Below are 26,397 nucleotides of genomic sequence, written 5' to 3' on the forward strand. Positions count from 1 at the left end.
GAGTATAATTTTTGCTGTGCAGCTTCCTCACCGGGGAGGTGGCACGGTGGACGTAGCGTGGTAATAAGCGGTATTAACCTTTGTTCTTTATGAGACCTTAACGCAATTTCTGATGAAAAATCCTCATAAATTTACAAATCTTTATTACAAAAACAAAAGAGGTCATACAGATAAAACAGTAACAACAGATTAAAAACAAGAATCCTTAATTCGCGCCCAAACCTATCCCAAACGAGCCGCTAACTGATTAAAAACACATGCAGCTCCAACTGGAGAAAGGTTCTCATCAATAACCCGTTTATGCAATCATGGCAATGGTCAATCATGTACCCGCCTCATAAAGAAAATAAACAACAATACCAAACCACAAGCCGATAACAATGAAATATCAATACTTATCAGATTTCAAACGAAAGCCGTTAACAGGTCCCAATCACCGTCCCATCAACAACAACTGAGGACGTGACAGTTCTGCTGCCTATTCAGTCAGCGCTGCCGTCTGTCAATTCTCCCATCATTTCCCGCCAACATTTCCGACCCATCTCCTCATCTACTTCCATCACGGAGCCCTCCACAACCGCTGAAGCATGCGTGGCTGCAATATGCACGTCGAGATCGTCGTTGCAAGGGAAACGTTCCGTGCACTGACCACACTTGACAACCAACTCTGCATCGCGATGAGTAATTAAATGCAGCTGTAAAGCGTTTTCGTCGGGGAGCTTTTCATGGCATACGCTGCAAGGGATGCCGGTTTTCGGACGCAAATGCTGCTCCTCCATCACATGACGGGATAATAAACGATAGAAGGGAAACTTCGCGTCACACATTGCGCATTCAAAGCCACCGTTAACGTTGTGCTTCTTCACGTGCTGATTCAGCTCCAGGGAATCTGCAAACGACTTCCAGCATAGCAAGCACTCATTAGGCGCGGGTTCTTCCGCAACGGACTGAGATAATTTTCCACTTTCATGCTCTCTGACATGCGAAGCAAAGATGCGCGGCGACTGGAATGTTTTCTGGCAGATTTCACATTTAAGTTCTTTTTTGGGGCTGTGATCGAGGAGATGCTGCAGCAGATCACCATCATTCCCAAACACTTCGTCACAAATCACGCATTTCAGTGCCGCGTGATCAGTCTGCAAAGTAACGCACAAACTATGGTTAACCGAGCGCTCAACCCGATGACCGAAAAAAAACCGACAAGAACGAACCTTCATGTGCGCCTGCAAACCGGCACGCGAACGAAAATCCTTCCCGCATTGCACACATACAGCGGTTTTCTTCTGAGATGCGGACGCATGATCAGAAGATTCGGGGCGGTCATTGTGATCGGCATGATGAAAACATTGTCGCGCATGACGACGCAGTGAAGCGAACCACTTGTTGCATATTGGACATTTCTCCGTCTGCACTCCGTGCGTGCCAACATGTTCCGCCAGCGCCTGCAGCTGCTGAAAAGTCTCACCACACTCCGGGCATTTTCCCGTGCTTTGCAGATTTTTGCTAAATAATCCGTGACTGATTTCATGCAGCTCACACAGCTGTTCATTCATAAACCGTAAACCGCACATGTCGCAAGTGGCACTGCCGGATGAGGCTTTCGTGCAATGAACCTGCAAACACCAATCAATTTTTAAAATCGTTAAAAAATCCTAAACAAAATTTGTTACACAAAAACGCTAACCTGCACATGCTGCTTGAAAGCACCGCATTTCTCAAAACCTCTCCCACATTTCGGACAACGGTAGCTCTTCTTCGAATGCTCTTTTCGATTGGATTCATCGGATACGACTTTTGTGCTGGAACAGTTTAATTGCGCCACATCTTTTTCCAGAAAATACTCCGGATGTTCGTGCGACATGTGTACTCGGAGACAACTGAACCATCGACTGCACACCGAGCATTTGCTGGTCGCTTTGCCATGCGCGCTAACGTGACTGACCAGCAGCTCTAATTCAGGGAATTCTTCTTCACATTCGGGACACGATTTGATGTTGTTCAACTCTCCATCGCTGTATCCATCGCTGCTGTGCTGCAGTGTATGCAGCCGACACAGCAACACATTTCCAAATCGCAGTCCGCACTCACTACATGTCACGGAGTTGTACAGATACAACGCGTCGCTATACCGTTGTGCCTAGAAAATAACAAGAATTAACAAGTAAACACTGCACCAGTAGAAAAAAACTTTCACATGCAAGCTGTGATGCATGGGAACTATTTTTTCACATTTCTGCTGCCATGCTGAGCGTGCCGCTCTTTACCTTTGTTTGGGCGACAAACTCCGCGAAACGCTCCTGATGATCACGGCGGATGTGATCCTTTAGCGCGGCATACCATCGGCCGCATACCGGGCACTTGTCCGTGCGTTTTCCATGCGACGCCACATGCTCCAACAATTTCGTGACTTGTTGGAAGGATTCACCGCAATGCGGACAGTCATTAACATCTATTCGATGATCGCTCAATTCTTCCGTATGCTGCATCCGATGTAGATTACACAGAGCTTCGCTGTCAAATCGCAGACCGCAATCGCTGCATGTCAGATTCTCGTATAGTCTTTCGCTAGCTCGATGCCTCTACAACAGCGAAACAATACAAATACCTGGCAAAGTGAATAAACTAGCGATCGGAAGTTCAGAACACATACCGCAATATGCATCATCGAATCACTTCGTGAGGTGAACTCTTTGCCGCATTTTGGACATTTATATGGTTCGTTCAAGACGTCTCCAGCATCCGGGCGATCATTTCCATTGTCAGCTTCCTCTTGGCCAAGCACTTTATAATAATAATCCGGATGAACCTGTCTAGTGTGATATTTCAACGCACCGAACCATCCTCCGCATACCGGACACTTTTCGGTCGGTTTACCATGTCCGGCAACATGTGCCACCAATTCATCCAGTTCTTCGAAAATTCCATCACCTTCCGGACATTCTCGGGTGTCACGAATGACCTCTGACACTTCGGCATTCCCGTGATGCCCTCATGCAGTCGGCATAGCAGCTCGCTGTTGAATCTCAGACCGCACTCGCTGCAAGTTAAACTGCTGTATCTCCCTTCGTGAGCTCGGTGATACTAAAAAACACCAACCCGTTGTTAATTTTAAACAACACGTGTTAGCCATCAAAACACAAACCGGAATATGCCCCGCCAAAGTACGCTTCGAAGGGAACACTTTGCTGCATTTGGGACATCTGTACGCCCCATTTACATAGTTTTCATCTGGGCCACCGTTATCGTTGTTATGTTCCGTTATTCCCAGCATCTGATGGCGATCATCCTGATGATCATGTCGGATGTGGGCAGCCAAAGCAGCATACCAGTCCCCGCACTTGGGGCATTTTTTCGTTGCTTTCCCGTGCTGGTTGATATGTGCAGTCCAATCCTCCACATTTTCCAGGTTCAGATGACATTCAGGACATTCTCGGGTGCCACCCATCGGCTCCGTTGATTCTGCATTTCCGTGCTGCAGCTTATGCAATCGGCACACGATATCGGTTTTGAATCGCAGACCGCACTCGTCACATGTACGAGCGATCAGTGCGGCTTTAAAGAGGTGACTCTGCATTGAAAAGGAAACAAACAACTATCAACTCAGAATCTCCGAGCACAAGTTTTGGTAAATTGTTTTCAAACAAATAAAGAGACAGAGAATAAATTATTACAGTAAAGCTTAATCGAATTTTAACGCAGCTTTGTGAAAAAGCTGACATACATTGACATGAGAAGCCAAAGAGGCAGCTGACGCGAATTCCTTCCCGCATTCTCCACACCGATACGGATTGTCCCCGCACTTCTTTCCCGGATCGACCCTTTGATGACGCCAAATATGGCCGATTAATCGATGATAACGTCGCTTACAAACCGGGCATTCCTCCGTCTGCCGGCCGTGAATCCTGACGTGCTTCACCAGTGCGTCGAAATCTTCAAATTCTTCCGCGCATTCAGCGCAAGCAGTTGTGCTTCGTAGGTCTTCCGCTAATTCTTTGCTTCCATGCTCATACTCGTGGATGCGGTACAAGAAATCAGTGCTGAAACGCAAACCACACTGAGCACATGTGGTGTTCCTGAAACGCACCCGGAATGCACCGTCAGCAACTGTGTCGTCATTCGACTCTTCCTCTTGCAGAACAGGATCAGGCGCTCGCGCAGAATGTTGACGCTTAATGTGGGTGCGCAAACGGTGACGGGGGAACCAGTGGATGCACTGGGGGCATTTCTCCGCTGCTACTGCATGCGTGACAATATGTTCATGCAATCTATCCATTCCGTCACACTCTTTATCGCATTCGGGACATCTTTGCGCGCCGGCGAGAGCGTGACACGATGCAGCCTCATGGCTGCTCTTGTGCAGGACATATAAACTATCTTTCGGAAATTGTAAACCGCACTCCTCACACGTCGAACTATCAGAGGATGCCATGGGCTGATGGCCCTAAACGATAACATACAGATGAAAGCGTATCTGAACGTGATACTACAGATGACCAATCTGTTCACAAACTGACAACGAAGTTAGGGCCTGTTAGGCACATACCCGCAGGTGAGATTTTTGCGAGGATTTCTTCCCACATTCCGGGTAACCCATTTCGCCCAAATACTGTGGATGATGGTGTGCGATATGTTCCTTCAACCACGAGTAACAACCGTTGCAGACCGGACACTTTTGCGTGCGTGATCCGTGCGTGCTCACATGCTCTGCTAATTTATCCAGGCTTTCGAACATCTCACCACATTCCGGACATCTTCGTGTGATAATTATGCTGTCGATACACTCCTGGTCCTGGTGACCCCGCTGGTGTAGACGACAGAGGAAATTATTGGTAAATCGCAAACCACACTTATCGCAATTCACAGGCCTCAGATCTATCTTTTTTATACTGACTCCGCGATGGTAGCGGTGGAGATGGTTAAGAACGGAGGTTAAACTGCAGGTCTCATTGCAGACCGGGCATTGCACCAGCGCTGTTCCGTGTTCGTCAACATGCTTCAGTAAAGCGGGAAAATCGTCAAAATGTTTCGAACATTCAGGACACTCTTGTTCAGACAGATCATCGTAGCCCGTGTGACTGAACTGGTGCAAACGCAACATATTCTCACTGCGAAACCTAACTTTGCACTCCGAGCAGATATGGCTCGTGGAAACGTTTCGCGTTTTCCTGGTGCGCGGTGTATTCGACCGACATTCGTCCGTCTGCCGATAATCACCATCTACAGATACAGCCGCTGGCGACAATGTTCCGCTTTCTATCGGCAAATGTGACATGCAAATAGCTTCAACTGATGAGCCACTCAGTGTCGCTTGTGCACTTCCTAGTGCGGGTTCCCTTTCGGTATAATCATCGCATGGCGAAGAGATTCCACCAACTACAAAGAAATATCCAGCTAAGCAAACCGCATAGGATTTTCCTCCATTTAAAAAGTTTTCCAGATGCTACGTAGCACGTACCTTCATCCATTTCCAGTTTTACATCTTCAACATCAGCTTTTCCATGCGGTTCTACCATTTCCAAGTACTGCTTGGAATACCACACCTTCAGTTCTTCGCGGGGAGCGACTGTTTTGATGGTGACGAAGACCACTTCCGATCCGCGCGAGAACACCAGCAAATTGCTGTTTTGCAGGCTGTCGGCAAACCGGACATGCTTCATCCAGTTGCACGCGTAATCCGACTCCATTTCGTAATATTTGCGGTGCTCGTCCGTCACGCAAAAATACCGCGCCTTCTCACTATCGCCCGGCGTAAGCGGTGCAATTAACGGTCCAAACAAGGTATTAGGGCCAATCACTTCCTTGGTGAACACAGCTTTTCCTAAACGCATTAAGTAGTTATGTATATATTTCTAGAACATGAGCGAAAATGAGGCATTATACCTGTTATCGAATCGTCGCAGACATCCAAGTAGAGCATTTTGGGCAAACTGCCGACGGAAAACGGAACAACTAGTTCATCGCAGACGCTGACTGCGTGAAGCCAGCACGGAGTGGGAAGAAGCTTGTGGCAGCAGTCACAGTCTGCAACCATTCGCTGTACATTATAAGACAAGGAAAGAACCAGCTATTTGCTCTTACAAATTAGAGCGTCATCCGGGCCACAACGCGGGGGCGTAAAAGTATCTTCCATTGGATCCTCTGTAGTAAACGGCAGTGCTGATGAAATGTCATGAACAGCGCCCACTGAAACCATCCAACCAAAGATTAAATGTGAAAGTTTACCGTACAATGTTCACAGAACGTTATTTATTTACTGTAACGTTATCCACAAAATTATACGAAAAAAACAGTAACTGGTAGTTCAAAACGGTATCAAACTGTACATATATCATCCATCACCGTTTTTAGATGTGTTGAGTACTTTATTCAGTATACAAAACATTGTGCTTTCACATCATTTAAATGGAAAATCCGTTCCAGTTAATACGAGACGGAATAGTTCCCAAAGCATTTGCAGCAATGATTCAGAAAAGTGTAATGACCTTTTGAAATACTATTGGGGAAATTAAATAGCACAACTGCACGTACCGTTAGGACGATCCTCATCCCCCGGAAGGCCGTTTTCGGCGACTCTCGGCATTCTCAAAGCAACATGTATTGAGTTTGTGACTTCCAGTACGGGTGCATCTGTTTTGTCAACTTCCATGCGCGAATCGTCGTCTTCCGTTGCATCGAAATCGCATGTACTATCATCCGGCGACACAACATCTCTTTCTTCATATATGCCAATGTCAACGCCAACTTCACTTTCATAATCATCCGCCGTATCAACAAACGGCTCAAATAACGAAAACCCACCAAAACCACCATCCGGTACTCCCGTCACATCAACAGCGCCATCTTGCGCGCCTGGAACGCCAACAGTGCTCTTAACGCCAGAGTCGGCTTTCTTTAACTTAACAGGTACAGGGAGCTCTGCGAATCTTGGGATAGCTCTCCTTTTCAGCACTACTCTGGATTCTTTACCGTCCTCTCGCAGAAATGTCAAATCCTCTCCCACGAAGTGATTTTCACAAATAACGGATTCACTCGACACGATCAAACTGGGATTCCACTGGCGGCAAGCGATCACCCATGAATCACGTAAAATATCGTCATCCGGAAAAGGAAAGAAGCTCAGTCGCTCAGATGGAATAAGGTCCGTCTCGTCCGATGGCCGCCAACACCCACATACACAGCACGTCTGAATACCATCCCTTTCCATCAGCGCATTTGTATTCCTTGGGGCGCGGTACTTCTCAACACAATCCAGCTGAGAGGGTATTACATTTGATCTCAACCTTTTGGATTTTTCCGGTTGGTCGGCAGTTATCTTCAGGAAATCATCCGGACAGAAATGTCGACTGCATACTGTATCGAGTGATTTAGGTTTCCATGAAATGGCACAACGGATATGATTTACCCATTCATTCCGTTTCATTCCATTGCCATAAAAACGATAATGCGCTACTTGCTCCGGTGGCGCTTCGTTCCATTCATAATCATGACATCCCGGTACACAGCAAACAAGCTGCTGAAGTGGAGCGGTTCTCGTCTTTTTATGGATTTGCTTTCCGGATTGCTCTCTTGTTGGAGCGGCAGTAGATTTAAAATATCTTGGACTGGCGTACATGAAAAACGGAAGGGAAGGAATCGCTGTCTGCGCCGCATATTCCGCTTTGTTCTGCGCATCAAAATGATTTTCACAGAGGAACCACGGTGTTTCCTCCGAGATGGACGTCCAGTCAATATCATTCCTTTGCGTTTTGCAGAAATCAATCCATTTCTCCCTAATTTCGCCCGAAGGGGCCCGGTAAAATTCCAGCTTCTCCGAGGCTTTCAGACTGCGGTTGGCAGCAAGGGGACGCAGACCACACACAGCACAGCCTTCTTTTCCCGCCATCATGTCGGCCGGTGTGAATGTGCACAAGGACTCCATGCAGGAAAGCTGCGTGGGGAAAGCTGTACTATGTAAACGCGACTTCGTAATGAAATGCTTGATTGCCGATGCAGGAAAGTGTTCGGTACAAATTCGGGTATGGTCCTCGGGAATCCAGGAAGCGTTGTACCTCACCATGCGCAACCATGCACCGTACCGTTTGTCTCCTGGCGAGAGAAACTCAAAAAATGTTCCGCCCACTGAATCCCCTTTTTTCGAGGTAGTTTCACATCCCGGGACACAGCAGAAATCTCCTTCGCGGAGTCGTCCGTCGACAATCTTCGGGGCTAACAAACAAGCGGGGCGAATTGCGATTGGTTTTGAAATGCTGATAACAGGAGGCGGAAGATGTCTGGCCTTTTTAGCACTCGGAATCGTGGATGACGAACTAACAGGGTCCGCGGCATTTGCAGTTTGAAAGTTATTCGGCAGCGTTTTTAGATTCGCATGAGAAACATTCGACTGTGCATCAGATGGTGCCTCGGCATCTTCAACCGAAGCATTCGCGTGTTCAGTTGGATCTTTCGGAGTATCACTACCGATTTCGTCCAAACTATCGACAGAACGCTTCTTGGAATCTGAAGCACAAAAATAACACACAATTCCATTATCCACATCCCATTCCAATATCGCAACATTACAACCAAATCCACAGGCACTTCTTCATTCATGCAACAAAAAAACTTTACATAAGCTGCACTAACACTGACTAGGCAGAATAATTTCGGGGCTGTCAGCGCGCGGCACAACAACTGTTCGTGGACGCATGGAATCGGGAATGCCTTCGAAAACACTCGGCAGCGCATCGTATTTCAGTCGCTTCTCCGTTCGTCCAGATCCATCAGCGAGCGGCAGTGTTAGGATATCTGCTGGGCGAAAGTGTCTGCTGCAGATCTTGCTGGATGGAGAAGGAGTCCAGTCTTTTGGACGGAGTGTGCGCTCAATCCAGACGGGGTAGCGCGGATCGTTCGGATGCGGGAAATCGAAGAAACACACGCTGCGCAAGGAACGTGACTGCTCCGACGAAGGACACAACAACACGCAGCATTCTACAGGATCGGACATCGCTCCAGCCTAAAACAATCAAATTATAATCAGGGAATGTACTGGTTTATTGGGCAAAGGCCATCAGTCACTCTAAATCATAGTAAATTAGGGAACGATACAACGAGCACTCGTCCAGCAGCAGATGCAGCAATACAGCAACCTGAACGCCAATCACGCTGGTAGTAACCGGAAATGAAACTATTCGTAAATTAGTGCAATCAGATAATTATGACTTTAAAAAATGAAAAAAAATCGTCGAATGCGCGAGAAAGTCTTTTTAAAACTGTATCCTCACAAATAATGTCCTTACAAACCAATATTATTGCAGTTTGTACCAAATCAAAACAGCTGCTGGCATTCACTCATAAGAGCTCGTATACTGTAATTTTCGCGACGCAACTTCCTCTCCGGGGAGGTTGCACGGCAGACGTAGCGTGGTAATGAGCGGTAATCCTTTTATCTTTATGAAATACGCATTTTCTCATGAAAATACGTCAATAGCGTGAGGTTAGCTATATTTTAGCGTCTTTATTTTGAAAACAAAAGGCTGTCATTAGTGTCATAGCAAAGAAATACGCACCAACAGACTAAACAACAACGCTGAAATCTGCGCCCAAATCTGCCCCAAATGAACCACTAAATTGCTTACAAACACATACAGCCCAAGCTGAAAACAGGTTCTCATCAATAACCCGCTTGGGCAATGGTCACTCACTGCACCCCCGTCTTCGTAGAAAAATGTCTAATACAAAAATATCAAATCACAAACCGAAAACAAAATGCGATATCACTACTTGTCAGATTTAAAACGAAAGTCGTTGACACAGCGCTATCACAACATTTGCGGATGCGACAGCCTTGCTGTCTATTCAGCACTTCCGTCTGTCAACCCTGCCATCGTTTCCCGCCAACATTCCCGACCCATCTCCTCTTCCATTTCCATTAGGGAGTCCTCCACAGGCGCTGAAGCATGCGCGATCAATTCCGCATCGTGGCGGGTAAACAAATGCAGCTGCAGTGTGTTTTCGTCGGGCAACTCTTCATCGCATTTGCTGCACGGAATGCCGGTTTTCGGACGCAAATGCTGTTCCTCTATCACATGACGGGACAATAAATGATAGAAAGAGAACGTCGCGTTACACATAGGGCATTCAAATCCACCGTTAATATTGTGCTTCTTCACGTGCTGATTCAGTTCGGGAAAATCCGCGAATGACTTCCGGCACAACACGCATTCATTAGGCTCCGGTTTTTCAACAACGTAGAATTCCCTGCTTTCGTGCTCTTTCACATGTGCTGAAAAGATACGCGATGACTGGAATATTTTCCGGCAGATTCCGCATTTCAGTTGGTTTTTGTTGGTGTGAGCGAGCACATGCAGCTGCAGATCAGCATCACTCCCGAACACTTCGTCACAAACCAAACATTTCAGTGCCTCGTGATATATCTGAGAAGCAGCGAAAATTCATGTTAACTCACTTAACTAAGTCCTCAATCTACCGAAAGACAAAGTCCGACAAGAACGAACCTTCATGTGTGCTTGCAAACCGGCACGATGAAATTCCTTCCGGGATTCCCGACATTCAAGATTTTTAGTCGAAGGTACATATTCTCCAGTTTTTCGAGATGTCGGCGTTTCTGTGCCGGCATCATCAGAAGATTCTAAGCGGTGATGGTGATCGGTGTGGTTTTGACATCGCGGAGTATGTTGATGCAGTGCACCGAACCACTTGCTGCACAGCGAGCACTTCTTCGTCTGCTCTCCGTGCGTACCAACATGTTCTGCCAACTCCTGCAGCTGCTGAAACATCCCTCCACACTCCGGACATTTTTCGGTGTTTTTCAAATTTTTACTATATAATCCATGGTTCACTTTGTGCAGTTCGGACAGTTCATCGTTCGTAAAGCGTAAACCGCACATGTCGCAAGTCACAATGTCGGACTGCACTTGCACGCCGTGACTCTACGAAAGAACATCATTAAAACTAATAAAACCCAACAAATTACACAATAACAAACACAGCCCTTTGGACATTTGTACGTCCGATTTACATTATCATCATATGGGCCATTGTTTTCCTTGTCAGGTTCCGCTATCCCATCAATCTGACAGCGATAATCCGGGTGATCATGATGGATGTGGCCAGATAAAGCAGCATACCGGTCTCCGCATACCGGGCATTTTTCCGTTGCTCTCACGTGCTCGCTAATGTGTGCAACCAACTGCTCCAAATTTTCCAACTTTTGATGGCATTCAGGACATTCGCGTGTATCACGAAGCAGATCCGTTGATTCTTCGTTTCCGTGCTGTATTCTGTGCAATCGACATACGATATCGGTCTTGAATCCCAGACCGCAGTCACTACACGTGCAAGCGACCAGTGCGGCTTTCGCGCGGTGAGCCTGGAAGGAAACAACTATCAACTCGAAATCTCCGGGAACCTTTTTGCGTAGATTCGTTTCGAGCAGTCAGCAAGATAAGTACAAAAGAAAGTCGGAAAAATGTTAGTGTGCACTTCGAGGCGTGAGACATCTTTGTGCTATTCAGGAAAACTGTTTTCTTTTGGTAACTTCCGGTTTTTGCTGCTTTTCGTGAGGTGAAGTAGGAAAAACTCATGCAGTGCATTCGCTGCACATCATCTCGCTGCACTCAATGCACAATTTTCTAATACAGTACAAAATTCAAACTTACCGAATTTCGTGGATGCGGTACGGTAAATAGGGTATGAGTTGAATCGCAAAGCACACTGACCCCAAGTGGTTTTCACACACACCGGGTGTCCGTGTCCTTGCAGTCACAATGCAACCATGCGAATGAGTACTCTACTATCCACATTGTGGATAATACAGTACTCACTCGCACGTTTCCGTCTGGTTAGTGTTATTTCTGTCCAAGCTCTGCAATAGTTTCTTAGATGCGACACGCGACTACTTTCAGTAAATAGTCGCGTATAAAATACCAGTCATGTTGCCTCTACAAAAATAATTTTTCAATAAATTTCTGGACGTAAAATTTTGAAATTTGACTTTCACCGCGATAATTTCAGAACATTTCATCATTTTTTCATGCTCGTAAATTTGGTACGAAAAACGCACTGCATAACTTTTTTCAACTTTACCTCATGGAAAAACGCGAAAAGCGGCTAAAAAGGGAAGTTACCAAACGAAAACAGTGCGCGCAAAAACTATCGCACCGAGTTTAAGGCAGCGCTGTGCCTGTGCGTAAGGCCTGTGCGAACCGAAAGAAAAAGTAGCCAAATGCTGTGAGTACTTACGCGCATTTATACATCACACTTTATGAACGAGCTGGACGCTAATCGGAAACACTACTTTGAGCGTCTAATGAAGCCAGGCACATACCCTCAGGTGGTATCGCACGGACGATACTTCTTTTCCACATTCAGGATGACTTGTCTCGCCTAGATTCTGCGGATGATTGCGTGCGAGATGTCTCTTCATGTCAGGGTGACAGCCGCTGTAGATCAGACATTTCTTCATATGCTTGCCGTGCACATCCACGTGCTCAGCTAGCTTTTCCGCGTTGTCAGATACCCCGCCGCTTTCCATACAAACAGCTGCCCCTGGTGACGGACTTCGTGTCGCACGTGCGCTTGCAGGTGCGAGTTCTTCCATTTCGGTATAATCATCGCATGGCAAAGAGGTTCCACCAACTGTAGACAACATCCAGCTAAGCAAAATCCCCATAACATTTTGCTTCGTTAAACGCTTTCTGGACTAAACATTTACCTTCCTCCCCAGCTTCCAGTTCTTTATCTTCAACAAGAGCGTTTCCGTGCGGTTCTACCATTTTCAGGTACTGCTTGGAATACCACACCTTCAGTTCTTCGCGGGGAGCGACTGTTTTGATGGTGACGAAGACCACTTCCGATCCGCGCGAGAACACCAGCAAATTGCTGTTTTGCAGGCTGTCGGCAAACCGGACATGCTTCATCCAGTTGCACGCGTAATCCGACTCCAGTTCGTAATATTTGCGGTGCTTGTCCGTCACGCAAAAATATCGCGCCTTCTCACTATCGCCCGGCGTAAGCGGTGCAATTAACGGTCCAAACAAAGTATTACGGGCAATCACTTCCTTGGTGAACACAGCTTTCCCTACAAACATTAATCGAATAATCTAGGTGACGGGGAATGGATTAGATTTCGGGATTGACATTTTTACCAGTCAGCGAATCGTCGCAAAGATCTAAGTAGAGCATCTTGGGCAAACTGCCGACGGACAACGGAACAACTGGCTCATCACAAATGCTGGCTGCGTGCAGCCAGCATGGAGTAGGGAGGAATTGGTGACAGCAGTCGCAATCTACAACCACCCGGTGTGTATTATGAGAACAAGAAAATCAGCTATTCGCACTTACACACGAAAGCACCATCCGGGGCACATCTCGGGGGCGAAAGAGGACGCGAAGTCTCAACCGGCTCTTCTGTAATGATCGGCAGTGCCAATGGCATTTCATGAACGACGCAGAATGAAATTCAAATAATTGCAAAATACAAAGTCATCCAACATCATACTTTATCATCTGGTGACATTGTTCATCAAGTAATAAGGCCGCTCAAAAGAGTTCAGGGAAAGATCGTTTAGAATACTATTACCACCACCAGATCGTATGAAGTTACATGTACCGTATTCACAAAAATGTATTTATGTCCGCAAAACCTATATATTGTATCACTAATAAAAAAATACCACACATGGACGTACCGTTAGCAGAATTCTCATCCTCCGGAAGACCATTTTCGGTGGTTCTCAACATTCTCAAGGGAGCACAAAGTGTTTTCGTGCTGCCCAGTTTGGACGCGTCTAAGTCGTCAACTTCCACGAGCGAATCATCGTCTCCGGTTGCATCGAAATCCCAGGCGTTATTCAATGCCGACCCAATAGTATCTATACACAAGCCAGTGAGACTGCCAGCTACACTTTGACTGTCATCTTCCGCTGTATCAACGCCCGTATCAAACGCAGAAAATTCACCGAAACCGTCAACTGGCAATCCAGGATTTAAATTAGATGTCGCCAGTTTAGGGTCAGTGTAGTTTATGTCCAGGAAATAGGGCAATGACGGAACTGCTTCGCTGTCACCAACAACAGAGCCAAGTCCTTCAACCGCATTTCTGTACCTCTCTAAGAAATGATTTTCACAAACAAACCACGGCATATCCGCCCCGATTAATGCCCAGTCAATGTCTTTCCGCTGTGCATTGCAAAAGTCCACCCATTTCCTTCGTATGGCATGCAACGCGGCAGTAGGCGCTCGAAAAAACGTCAGCTTTTCTGATGCTTTCGGTTGTCTGCCAGCTGGTGAGCGCAAGCCGCACACAGCGCAACCAATTACTCCGGACGCCATATCTGCTGTGTTAAACCCGCATAATGAAGCCATACAGGATAGCTGAATGGGCAGAGCTGTTCTCACAAGACAAGCCCTGCCAGGTTCGATCTCGGACTCGTGAAAATGATCACTGCAAATTCTCTCGCTGGGATCCGGAATCCAAGATGAGTTGTACCGTAATCGCTGCGTCCACGTTCTATAACGCGGATCATCAATCGCAACGAACCGGAAAAATTTCGGATTCCCTGGAAGGGCATGCTGCCTTTTCGACTGACACACATTCTGACATCCCGGCACACAACATACTGCTCTCGTTGCCTCACGATTTCTGGAGGATCCAGGTTGTATGTGGTCAGCCAGTGGAGGCGCAATCGGAGAAGCAGCAGCCGGAAGTGTAGTCGGATTAGGCATTACCAAGAACGTAACTCCCGGGCTGATTGAATTACCTGCTGTCCGTATCAAATAAGGTATAACGGTCCCGGCAGATGGGCTTTGCAGGACTGCCCCGTTAAATGCATTTGTTAAGGACACACTTTTCGTATTCCGATTCGGCGGACGAATTTGGATTGGTTTCGATGTGCTGAAAACAGGAGGAAGATGTCTGGCCCTTTTAGCAGCTGGAATAGTGCTTGGCGAGATGGCATTTGTATTTCGAGAGTTATTCAGCAGTATATTGAGATTCGCAGGCGGAGAATTCAACTGTGCATCTTGTCGAGATTTGGTATTTTCAACCGAAGCGTTCCCGCCTTCATTTGGATCTGTCGAAGTATCACTGCCGATAATTTCGTCTAAACTATCGGCAGAACGCTTCTTTGAACCTGAAAGACAAACATCACTACAATACAACATTCGATAACATGGAAAAGTACAGTTCCATAAAGATTCGCGTAAAACGCAAGAAATACCATTTAAATCGTCGAAAATCAATAACTACTGTTACTATTTAAAAGCAGTGTACGTTGATTTCAAAGTGATTTTATGCCAGTTTGCCTCTTCGAATTCAGCCACGTAATTTTAACCACTGCTACAATGTAGCAGTGGTTAAAATTACGCGGCTGATTTCGAAGAGGCAAATTTTAGCTTGCATCACTGAAGATGTAGCAGCTACATCTTCAGTGATGCAAGCTAAAATTTTACATAATCCACTACTCACACTGGCTGGGCAGAATAATTTCGGGGCTGTCGGCGCGCGGCACAGCATGTGTTGGTGGACGCATGGAATCGGGAACGCCTTCGAAAACGCACGGCAGAGCATCGTATTTCAATCGTTTCTCCGTTCGTTTGGAATTATCTGCTTGCGGCAACGCGAGGATATCGGTCGGACGAAAATGTTTGCTGCAGATCTTGCTGGATGGAGAAGGAGTCCAGTCTTTTGGACGGAGTGTCCGCTCAATCCAGACGGGATACCGCGGATCGTTCGGATGCGGGAAATCGAAGAAACACACGCTGCGCAAGGAACGCGACTGCTCCGACGAAGGACACAACAACACGCAGCACGCTGCAGGATCGGACATCGCTCACGTCGTAAAGCAATGCAAATTACAATCGACGAAATCTATCACAATGTGACCATGATAAAATTACCCGTACTCAAATGGGTGGCAGGCTGGCAGCCCTCAGATTCTTATTATACCACTTGAAAGAACACGAGAGATCGCTATTTGCCAGTAGGACAGACTGTAATTTCTGCATGAATTACACTCTCGTGACTCGGCTTCCAGGGCCTGACTTAGGCGGGCTACTCAGTAGTCAGTACTGTGCATAAATTGTAAAATTTCGGTAATTCGTCCACTAAGCCTTACTTGGATTAGCCGTGCGTGACCAGACGCCCAGAATCAACGAGATTGGAGTTCTTCACACGGCAAAAGCTCCAAGAAAGCAAATTCTTGAATCAATACTCCGAATTCGAAACATGGGATTCCTATTTAAACTGCCCACTGCGCGCAGTACTGACAGCTTCCCAAAAAACCAATGAACCGATTATAGAACACATGATGTTCACAGACTCACGACTGATACCAAAGAATGGCGGGAAACCAAGAAATAACGATAACGAGCAATGGTCGTGCAGCACTACTTCAGTCTAAATGGCGCTCCCCGGCTCACACTGGCAGCAACTGGAAACGAAGCTGCTAGTAGTAACTAGTGACTCATAACTGCAATAATATTATTAACAGCAACTTTAAGAAATAAAATGAAATCGTCAAGTGCTCGAGATCTTCAGAAACTCATAAGAACAGTCCGAACAAAGACAAAAATAAATGAGCAATGAAAACGCATATGCATACAGGAAGCAATATTTTTCGCAATGCAACTTCCTCACCGGGGAGGTGGCGCGGTTACCGTAGCGTGGAAATACGCGGTAATACTTTGTTTTCTCCTTGAAATCTGCATTTTCTAACGAGAAATTTTATGTAAAATCGACATTCGACAGCGTCTTAATTACAAAAACAATATGATAACCTAGTAAAGAAAAAATAGCAACAACAAAAGGATATAAACAGAATAATCCTTGAAATTCACATCCAAAACGATAATCCCATTATCCCAGCAGAGCCGTTCTACGTGATAACTCACACTTAGAAAAAACAGAAAACAGATTCCCATCAATTTAAACCCACTTGCTTCTCGCTTGGGCACCAGTCATGTAAGTGCTTACGTCATCACAGAAAAGTATTCAATATGTACAAAAATATCAAAGCACAAGCGGATATCAAAAGTGTAATACCAATTCTTGTCCGATTAGAACAAAAGTTGCCAAAACGTCGCCATTACAACTCTTGCGGCGAATCCAACTAGACTGTTTTGGATTTATAGTGTTTCCGCTTGATTAATTACTCTTGCTCAAAGCGTCCTTATCAGCATGCTGCATCCGCTGCAGGTCGCACAGGGCCTTACGTCAAACCGCAGATCGCAGTCGTGACATGTCAGGTTCCCGTATTTCATTTCGGCGACTCTGAAAAAAGCGAAATTAATAACTGCAAGCAGGATGAAGATAATGATGTAACAGCAAAAGAACTTCGAACCGAAAATATGCGAAGGCAAGCTAGTCTTCGAAGCGAATTCTTCGCTGCATCCTGGGCATTTGTATTTTTGGTTTCAAATCAACATCTTCATCTGAGCGATCATTTTCACTCCCGGATTTATTCAGCCCAAGTAGTTTACGGTGGTAATCCGGATGATCACGGCGGATGTGGGCTGTCACAACCGCATACCAGTCTCCACACTCTGGGCATTTTGTCGTAGCTCTCCCGTGCTCGCTCACATGCTCAACCAATTCATCCAGTCTGTCAAAGTTTTGCTGACATTCAGGACACTCTCGTGTGTCGCGAAGGAGCGCTGTTGGTTCACCGTTTCCGTGCTGCATTTTGTGCAACCGACATGCGATATCGGTCTTGAAGCGCAGACCGCAGTCGCTGCACGTGCGAGCGACCAGTGCAGATTTTGCGCGGTGAGCCTGCGAAGAGACAACCATCAACTCCGAATCTTCAAGTATAGTTTCGTTCAAATCGATACAAAAAAATAAAACAAAGGATGACAGCATAAATTAATCAAATTTTAACGAAGTATCACGAAACAGGTGACAATAACACACATACTTACAACGACATGTCCAGTAAAAGCGTCAAGTGCTTCGAATTCCTTTCCACATTCGCCACACCGATACGGAACGTGTCCACAGTCTTTTCCCGACCGATACTGACATTCGGGATGATGACGCTGAATGTGGCTGTTCAACGCATGAAAACGTCCCTTACAAACGGGACATTCCTCCGTTCGCCGACCGTGAACGCTGACGTGCTTGACCAGTGCGCCGAAGTCTTCAAATTCTTCGACACATTCTTCACACGTGGTCCTGTTGCGTATATCTTCGGCGATTTCTTTGCCACCATGCTCATATTTGTGGATGCGGCACAACAAGTGCGTGCGGAAATGCAAACCACACTGAACACATATGGTTTTCTGGAAAGGAACCCGGTGTCGATGACCCTGCAGTCAAAATGCAATCATGAGAACAAGAATGTGTGAAAACAAGTATGTACCCATAAAACCATTTCCGCCTGATCCCGGCCTCTACAAGATCGATAAACGGCACTATATTTTTGCATAACCACGTGTCTTCCAACAACTGTTGTGCCCTCTATAACATTTCATCGTTTGACTGTACCATGATCACTATCATCAGATGATAGTATATTTTGAGCGACTTATCGTGTTGTACGAACTGAATGAACACGCACCAGCATATGCTGTTCCAAGTGACGGCGTAACCGGAAACGTTGACCGCATTTTAGACACTTATAATTTTCCTTGTATCCGGGATGCGTTCGGTACCCTTTCTCTTGCAAAATAGACAGATGCGCTCGCGCAGGATGGTGCCACTTCATGTGTTTACGTAGACGATGACAGGGAAACCAGTGGCCGCATTCGGGACATTTCTGCGCGGCTACAGCATGCGTGAGAACATGCTGATGCAGTGGATCCATCGCGTCGAACTCTTCATCGCATTCGGGACATCTTTGCGCGCCAGAAATAGCGTTACAGGCTGCAGTGCTATGGCTGTTCTTGTGTAAGACAAATAAACTATCTTTCGGAAATTGTAGTCGACATTTGTGGCACGTCCAGCTGTCCAGAGATGCTCTGATCTGATGGCCCTAAAATTACAACCAAGTTAGGAGTATGTCTATGTGGCAATGTAGTAAACGACCATCAACGAATGCACACACTAACCCGCAGGTGGAGCCGTAAGGACGACTCATTCGTGTATTCCTTCCCACATTCCGAGCAACTTGTTTCGGCCAAATAGTGCGGATGATAACGTGCAATATGTTTTCTCATCCCAGGATAATAGCCGTTGCAAACCGGACATTTTTTCGTTGGCTTTCCGTGTACATCCACGTGCACGGCTAATTTCTCCAGGCTCTCGAACATCTCACCGCATTCGGGACATTTCCGTGTGATTTTTATATTGTCGACACACTCCTTGTCCTGATGACCCAGCTGATGTAAACGATAGAGAAAGTTACGGGCAAACCGCAAACCGCACGTATCACAGTTCAAACGCTTCTGGTGTAGTTTTCTTCTTTTGATTTCGAATCCGGGATGGTAACGGTGAAGATGAACGAGGATAACGCCCGAACTGCAGGTTTCATTGCAGACAGGGCACTGCACAAGCAGCGTTCCATGCTCGTCCACGTGTTTTAACAGAGCGGGAAAATCGTCGAAATGTTTCAAACATTCAGGGCACTTTCGTTCAGGCGGATCAGCGTACCCGGTGTGACCCAGAAGATGCAAACGCAACATACCTTCCTTCCGAAATCTCGTATTGCATTCTGAGCAGATGTTGCTGGTAAAAAAATTTCCCGTTTTGTTGGTTCGCTTCTTCTTCGAACGTACACGAGAGTTTTCGTCAGTCCGCCGGTAGCCATCAGCTGCAGTCGCTGGTAACGATGACCCACTTTCTCCCGGCAAACGGGACACACAAGCCGCTTCCGATGAGGAAGTTCCATTCTTACACATCAGAGCATCATCAGTGGAACATCGCGCGGGCGAGGCAAAACGTGCTGAAATCTCCATTGCATCTTTTGAGGCGAACGTCAGCGCTGAAGGCATGCCATGAATGGAGCCAACGGACACTGACACATAAAACCACACCAACCTCAATTTGTGCACCACTTGACGACTGTTATTGCATGCACTGCTTTTCACATCATTATACTATTCACAGAACAAAAAAGGCATACCTATAATCCTTTTGTAATTCGACAAAATAAAATGCCGCATAAACACTTACCGTTAGTACAATCTTCGTCGGCCGGAAGGCCATTTTCGACGTTTCTCCTCCGCTTCAAAGGAGGACAAATGGAATTTATGATGTCCGTTACGGGTAGGTCTGTGTTGTCGACCTCCATCAGTGAATTATCGTCGTCCGTCATATAGGTACCCCAGGCATTCTCATACGCCGACACATCACCCCTTCCTTCGCAGACGCCAGTATCACTGCCAGCTTCGCTTGCATCCTCCGCCGCCGTGTCAGCGTCCCGAATCAACGAAGACAATCCAAAAAGTCCATCAAACGACGCTCCTGCTTCCCCTTCAACAGCGTCATCTCGCGCGCTTGTATCGTCTGAAGGGGTCAGAAAACGCAGACATCTTTCCGAAGGAACTGCGTCGCTTCTTAATTTAAGCTGCTTGTTCACTTGATCCACACATATCCAGGTCAATTCGTCTAACTGAAAATGATTTTCACACACCAACAACTCCTCAGAGAAGACGAAATCTGGATTCCATTCCTGACAAATGTTCACCCACTGTTCGCGCTGATCATCATCGGAAGGAAATGGAAAAAATGTTAGCACTTCCGAACGGACATATTTTTCGCGGGTACTGCGCCACCAGCCACACACACAGCACCTGTGTACTGCACTGATCTCAACCGGTTCACTCAAATCCGCTGGGCTGCGAAACTTTTCAACGCACTGCAGTCTAGAAGGCACCACCAATTTTTTCAAATAATTAGTGCGCGGCTGTTTTCCTTTTGACGTTTCCTCCACAAAATCCTCCGGGCAAAAATGCTTACTACACACTCGAGAGTGCCGATCGGGTTTCCACGAAATCGCACAGCGAATTCGGTTCATCCACTCGCAGAAGCGGGACGACGTTCCGAGGCCGGGAATAATATGAAAGGTAATTTTCTCCAACTTGCCCTCAACTTGCGAACGATTCCCACATCCCGGCACGCAGCACTTGTAGCCGGTGCACCAACCACTAGTATTAGTGCTGCGGGTTCTAATTCCTCTGTTGTTTTTCTTTAACTTCACAGGCACAGGCAGCTCTGCAAACGTTGGAACCGCTTCGCTTTTAGGCACCCACCTGGCTTCTTTGTCGTCTTCCAGCAATTGCGTCAAATCATCCAACGAGAAATGATTTTCGCAAATAACGGATTCTTTCGAAACGGTCAAATTGGGATTCCATTGGCGGCAAGCAGTTAGCCATGAATCACGTAAGATATTGTCATCCGGAAAAGGAAAGAAGCTCAGTCTCTCGGATGGAATAAGGTCATTCTCGTCCAACGGCCGCCGGCATTCACACACACAGCATGTCTGGACAGCTTCCCTTCCCACTAATTCACCGGAATTCCTTAGAGCGCGGTATTCAGCAACGCAATCTATTTGAGAAGGCAGTGCGTTCCGTCTCATCCTTCTGGGTTTAACGGAAGTTGCTTCGAAGAAATTTTTCGGAGAGAAATGTCGACTGCATATTACGTCGCGTGCATTAGGTCTCCATGAAACGGCACATCGGATATGATTTACCCATTTATTCCTATATCTCCCCTTCGAATAAAAACGATAAAACTTTAGTGGTACCTGTGGCGTTTCATTCCAAGCAAATTTCCGACATCCCGGTACAGAGCAAACAGGCAGCTGACGTTTAGTTGTTTTCTTCTCTTCATTTTCCTTAGTCTGCTTGCCTGTTGGATCGGAAGTAGATCCAGAAAATCCTGAATATACGGAAAATGAAATGGAAGGAACCGCTTCTTCCTCCGCATATTTCGCTTTGTTGTGTGTGTCAAAGTGATTTTCACAAAGGTACCACGGTGTTTCTTCCGGAACTGAAGTCCAATCAATATCGCTTCTTTGTAATTTGCAAAAATCAATCCATTTCTCCCTAATTTTACCCGATGGTGCTCGGAAGAACTCCAGCTTCTCCGAGGCTTTCAGTCGGCGGTTCGGTGTGAATGGATGAAGACCGCAGACAGCACAGCCTTCCTTCCCCGCCATCATGTCTGCCGGTGTGAACGTGCACAAAGATTCCATGCATGACAGCTGAGTGGGAAAAGCTGAATTACGTAGACGCAGAGCGGGTTTAGAATACCTCGTGAGATGCCGGATTTCCGATGCAGGAAAATGTTCCGTACAAATTCGGGTACGGCCCTCGGGAACCCAGGAAGAATTGTACCGCACCATGCGCAACCATTCACCGTACCGTTTGCCTCCGGGCGGAAGAAAATCAAAAAATTTTTCTTTCCCCCAATCTCCCAAGTTCATGATAGTTCCACATCCCGGGACGCAACAGAAAACGCCTTTTGGCAACCGCGAATTTCCAGAGTGCGAGGTAGACGTCGTCAATTTCGGGTCGGTGTAGTTGACGTCCAGGGAATAGGGCAAGGAGGGGATTGCTTCACTTACACTAACAACAGAGCCTAACCCTTCCGCCGCTTTTCTGTAATTCTCTCCGAAGTGGTTTTCGCACACAAACCATGGCGTGTCCGCCCCGATGCAAGCCCAATCGATACCGAACCGCTGCTGGTTGCAGAAGTCCACCCATTTCCGTCTTAGCGCAGCAAAGGCGGGACTAGGCGCGCGAAAAAACATCAGCTTTTCTGATGCTTTCGGTTGTCTGCCAGCTGGCGGGCGTTGACCGCACACAGCACAACCAATCGCTCCGGAAGCCATATCTGCAGCGGTAAACCCGCATAATGAGGTCATGCAGGACAGTTGACTGGGCAGAGCTTTTCTCACGAGATACGCCTCGCCCTTCCTGAATTCGATCTCGGACTCGTCAAAATGATCACTGCAAATTCTATCGCTGGAATCCGGAATCCAAGATGGGCTGTACCGCAGCCGCTGCGTCCAAGTTCTATAACGCGGATCACCAAAGGCAACAAATCGGAAAAACATCGGTTTCTCTGTTAGTTCATTCTGCCCTTCTGACTGGCACACATTTTGGCATCCCGGTACACAACATGCTATATTCGTTGGTTTTATTGAATTAGCATCTGAATGAGCTGGCGGCGGTGTTTTCGCAGGAGCAGCAAGGACTTCACAGTGAGGATATACAGAATGGCCAAGTTGCATCTGTTTAGTCAGTGGAGGAACAATCGAAGGAAAAGTCGGATGTGCAGTCTGATTAGGAATCACCAGGAATGTAACACCACCAGGGCTGGTAGAGTTAGTTGCAGAACGTATTACGAAAGAGGAAGATGTCGCCATAGCGGTTCCCGCATCAGGGCTTTGTAGGGCTGCCGCACTGAAGACGTTTGAAATCGACGCATTTCTGGTATCGTTGACAGGGAAAGACAATGGACTAACGTCCATCTGTATGTTAACCGGTGTCGGTCGAGGTCGGTATTCCCTGGGTAACGGAGCGAATACCTTGCTGGGATGTGGCAGGATACCGTCACTCCGCTGCAATTCGAATTTAATTTCTCCATCCTGCTCAAACCGGGCCAGTATGTCAGCCAGAACAAAGTGCCGTTCACAGGAGTACAGTTCATCCTCGGACGAAACTCCAGTGCAGACATCCAACCACTGCTCTCGTTCGCTCGGGTTCTGAGGAAACGGAACAAATGCCAATCGTGCTGCGGACTTGTAGTAGGTGGTCTGCTTGATCGCTCTCCAACACCCGCAGATGGCACACACCCGACTGAACGGGCACGGTCCATTCAACTTCCGCATCAATTTATTTCGGCATCCCAACTGTGACGGAATCGCTATCGGTTTCAGGCTAGGAGTGGTTCCCATAAGGCCGTAGTCCGAGGAAAGAAAATGAAGACTGCACACAACTAATGCAAAGCTGGCTGCCAGAAGCGGGAACACGCCACCCGCTTGATCCATTCGGTTCGGAGGTGTTTGTCCATGGGGAAAGCGTGGAAATAAATTCTCCCCTGTAAATAATTATTATCGCGCCCGCTTGGACAGCCGGGAACACAGCACCTGCGGGCTTCGTCGGCATCCGTAGCAGCAGGGTAATTCACAGGAATGTGCTGGGCGCAGTGCTCCGCCACTATCAGTCGTCCATCGACAACCTTCTGTGCTAACGAACAAGCGGGGCGAATTCGGATCTGTTCTGAACTGTTGGCGTCAGGAGGAGGAACGTATCTGGCTTTTTTAGCGTTTGGAATCGCGGCTGACAAACTAAGAGGCTCAGTCGCATACGTATTTTGAGGGTTATTCAGATTCGCATGCTTAAAATTCGACAGTGCATCTGGTGGAACTTCGGCATCTACAGTCGAAGCTTGCACGTATTCATTTGAATCTTTCGAAGTATTGCTGCAGATAATTTCGTCCAAGCTATCAGCAGGACGCTTCGTTAAGCCTAGAACAAACAGCAGACACAGCTTTCGGTAACCCATAACACAATAACATCGCAGACAAATCTACCGTTTTATAATTTCATTGAACCATCATCAATTTTTACAAGTGATGAAGTAATACTTAAAAACTCTTTTTGTAATGTTCACTGGAAATAAATAAACAAAAAATAACAGCAATACAACTAAGAAAACATTTTCTCAAAAGATAGAAAAATAAAGGTGGCAGTACTGTAATGAAATTTTTATACAGAAAATCCCATTATGTAATGTGAAAAACCGATCACGCCGCGCGTGTTAAAAATTGATTTTTTTTTTCATATTTAATGCGCTCCAAATCAACCTGATCATGGTTTGATCGTCTAAATTTATTGTTATTTTTTTGCTAACATAAGACAGCAGAAGGTAACACAGCAGAAGAAACAGCAGCGGACATATTCTACGTAAATCCACTTATCGTTAATTCACATGTGAACTTTAAAAGCCTACTGCTTTCATTTCAAAATCATTTTCGTATTTGTCTTGCATATTTCTTATTCTCACTGATTGTTGCGCTTGGAAGTCTGCTTCATAATTTTAACATACTTCTACTATACCTGCATTCCGAAACACAATAATACAACAAAAAATTTTAAATAATCATGTACTCACATTGAGTGGGGGGATTAATTTCGGGGCTGTCTGCGCGCGGCACAATATCTGTTCGTGGACGCATGGAATCGGGAATGCCTTCGAAAACACTCGGCAGCGCATCGTATTTCAGTCGCTTCTCCGTTCGTCCGGATCCATCTGCGTGTCGCAAAGTAAGGATATCCGAAGGACGGAAGTGTCTGCTGCAAATCTTGCTGGTTGGAGAAGGAGTCCAGTCTTTTGGACGCAGCGTGCGCTCGGTCCAGATCGGATAGCGCGCATCATTCGGATGCGGGAAATCGAAGAAACACACGCTCCGCAGAGAACGCGAGTGTTCCGCTGATGGACAGCACAGAACTGAGCACGTACTGGCTTCCGACATCATGACATCGTGTGTAAAAATGCGAGAATCTACGATACAAAACCACTTGCTCAGATTTCTGATGAGCCCGTCCTTTCTGCAAATGATGTACCTAAATAGTAAATACGTACCTCCGTCATCAAACCATCAACAGGCCAATTAACGTTTTAATAAGTAAATAGAACGGGAATTCTGTCATACCTTACTTGTGAATTAAGTAGTAACTGTGGGAAGAAAAACCAACTGAATTAGCCATCGAAATTCGAAAACAAAGAAACTGTTTCAGTTTGCAGCTGTTTGTTGTAAAATGTTGTCTGCAAAGAGAAATAAACCTTTCCAGAAGTGGCCAGTGAATAATGATAAGTTGATAACACGTCGATTGAGACACCAGCGCACCATCCTGTAGAGTGCAGCTACGTGCAGTTAAAGTGCGATTACGTCACAGCGGACAGTGGAAGCGGTGAGGCGTAGGCGCCGTAGGCTTTAGGATAAAATTAATATCAATTCTGAAAACCAGTGAACGTTCACCTGTTTTCAAAATTAATTATTTTTCCTAAAATAATTATGTTGTGTTTATAATTTTTCGGCCTTCCGCAATGAATGAGCCGAAATTTCAATTGGAACAATATTATGAGCATTTCACTTCCGGATAATTACAGGATTTACCGTTAATGTGAACTTGAACTGTTTAATTTGGCCGGAAGTTTATGCCAAAATGTTTTTAAATGCGATGTTGAAATCCCCGCCTGATAACAAAAATCTAGTTGAATATAGTGCCTAAACTTTATAAAAATAAGAGGGTATGATACCGTGTCACCGACCTTAAATTAATGAGCTGATTGCAAATCATGATTTTTGGCAGGGCATTTTTATGTACTTAATACAAAGTCGTGCAAATTCGCAAATTAACATCCAAGTCTCTTACTTACGAATTTATAACTGAAAGGTCAGCAAAATAAAAAGATAGCAGTCTGGTTCCGAGAGATTGCAGATATTCGTT

At 46.2% G+C, this 26,397-nt stretch overlaps 3 protein-coding genes across 5 annotated transcripts; all 3 read right to left on the reverse strand.

Annotated features, from left to right (window-relative positions):
• Nucleotides 1–195: 195 nt before the first annotated feature.
• Nucleotides 196–9,253, reverse strand: LOC129585518 (uncharacterized). Its single transcript, XM_055478228.1, is given in 14 exon segments — nucleotides 196–1,136; nucleotides 1,212–1,613; nucleotides 1,685–2,137; nucleotides 2,265–2,579; nucleotides 2,651–2,929; nucleotides 2,932–3,081; nucleotides 3,143–3,568; nucleotides 3,722–4,441; nucleotides 4,544–5,373; nucleotides 5,456–5,818; nucleotides 5,881–6,021; nucleotides 6,079–6,183; nucleotides 6,529–8,496; nucleotides 8,623–9,253. Coding segments are annotated over 14 exon segments (7,167 nt in total). The 5' UTR covers nucleotides 8,984–9,253; the 3' UTR covers nucleotides 196–482.
• A 240-nt stretch (nucleotides 9,254–9,493) lies between these two features.
• Nucleotides 9,494–16,545, reverse strand: LOC129585453 (uncharacterized). 2 transcript variants are annotated; one of them, XM_055478128.1, is made up of 10 exons: nucleotides 16,116–16,545; nucleotides 15,467–15,868; nucleotides 13,689–15,131; nucleotides 13,342–13,407; nucleotides 13,146–13,286; nucleotides 12,713–13,078; nucleotides 12,326–12,636; nucleotides 11,018–11,368; nucleotides 10,494–10,928; nucleotides 9,494–10,412 (listed from the first exon to the last, which is right to left on the reverse strand). In XM_055478128.1, the coding sequence occupies exons 2-10, from the start codon at nucleotides 15,825–15,827 to the stop codon at nucleotides 9,831–9,833; spliced, it is 4,056 nt and encodes a 1,351-aa protein (XP_055334103.1). In that variant the 5' UTR covers nucleotides 15,828–15,868; nucleotides 16,116–16,545; the 3' UTR covers nucleotides 9,494–9,830. The 2 variants fall into 2 exon arrangements, with proteins under 2 accessions (XP_055334103.1, XP_055334104.1); XM_055478129.1 differs by lacking the exon at nucleotides 16,116–16,545 and having other exon boundaries at nucleotides 15,467–16,096.
• A 240-nt stretch (nucleotides 16,546–16,785) lies between these two features.
• LOC129585448 (uncharacterized) lies at nucleotides 16,786–25,704 on the reverse strand. Of its 2 annotated transcripts, XM_055478118.1 has the most exons (9): nucleotides 25,529–25,704; nucleotides 25,058–25,447; nucleotides 21,681–24,411; nucleotides 20,108–21,567; nucleotides 19,045–19,949; nucleotides 18,555–18,968; nucleotides 17,917–18,303; nucleotides 17,340–17,770; nucleotides 16,786–17,269 (listed from the first exon to the last, which is right to left on the reverse strand). In XM_055478118.1, the coding sequence occupies exons 3-8, from the start codon at nucleotides 21,860–21,862 to the stop codon at nucleotides 17,360–17,362; spliced, it is 3,759 nt and encodes a 1,252-aa protein (XP_055334093.1). In that variant the 5' UTR covers nucleotides 21,863–24,411; nucleotides 25,058–25,447; nucleotides 25,529–25,704; the 3' UTR covers nucleotides 16,786–17,269; nucleotides 17,340–17,359. The 2 variants fall into 2 exon arrangements, with proteins under 2 accessions (XP_055334093.1, XP_055334092.1); XM_055478117.1 differs by having other exon boundaries at nucleotides 20,108–24,411.
• Nucleotides 25,705–26,397: the final 693 nt, after the last annotated feature.

This window comes from Paramacrobiotus metropolitanus, unplaced genomic scaffold, assembly GCF_019649055.1.
Source record: "Paramacrobiotus metropolitanus isolate TYO unplaced genomic scaffold, Prichtersi_v1.0 Parri_scaffold0000017, whole genome shotgun sequence".
NCBI classification, from domain to species: domain Eukaryota; kingdom Metazoa; phylum Tardigrada; class Eutardigrada; order Parachela; family Macrobiotidae; genus Paramacrobiotus; species Paramacrobiotus metropolitanus.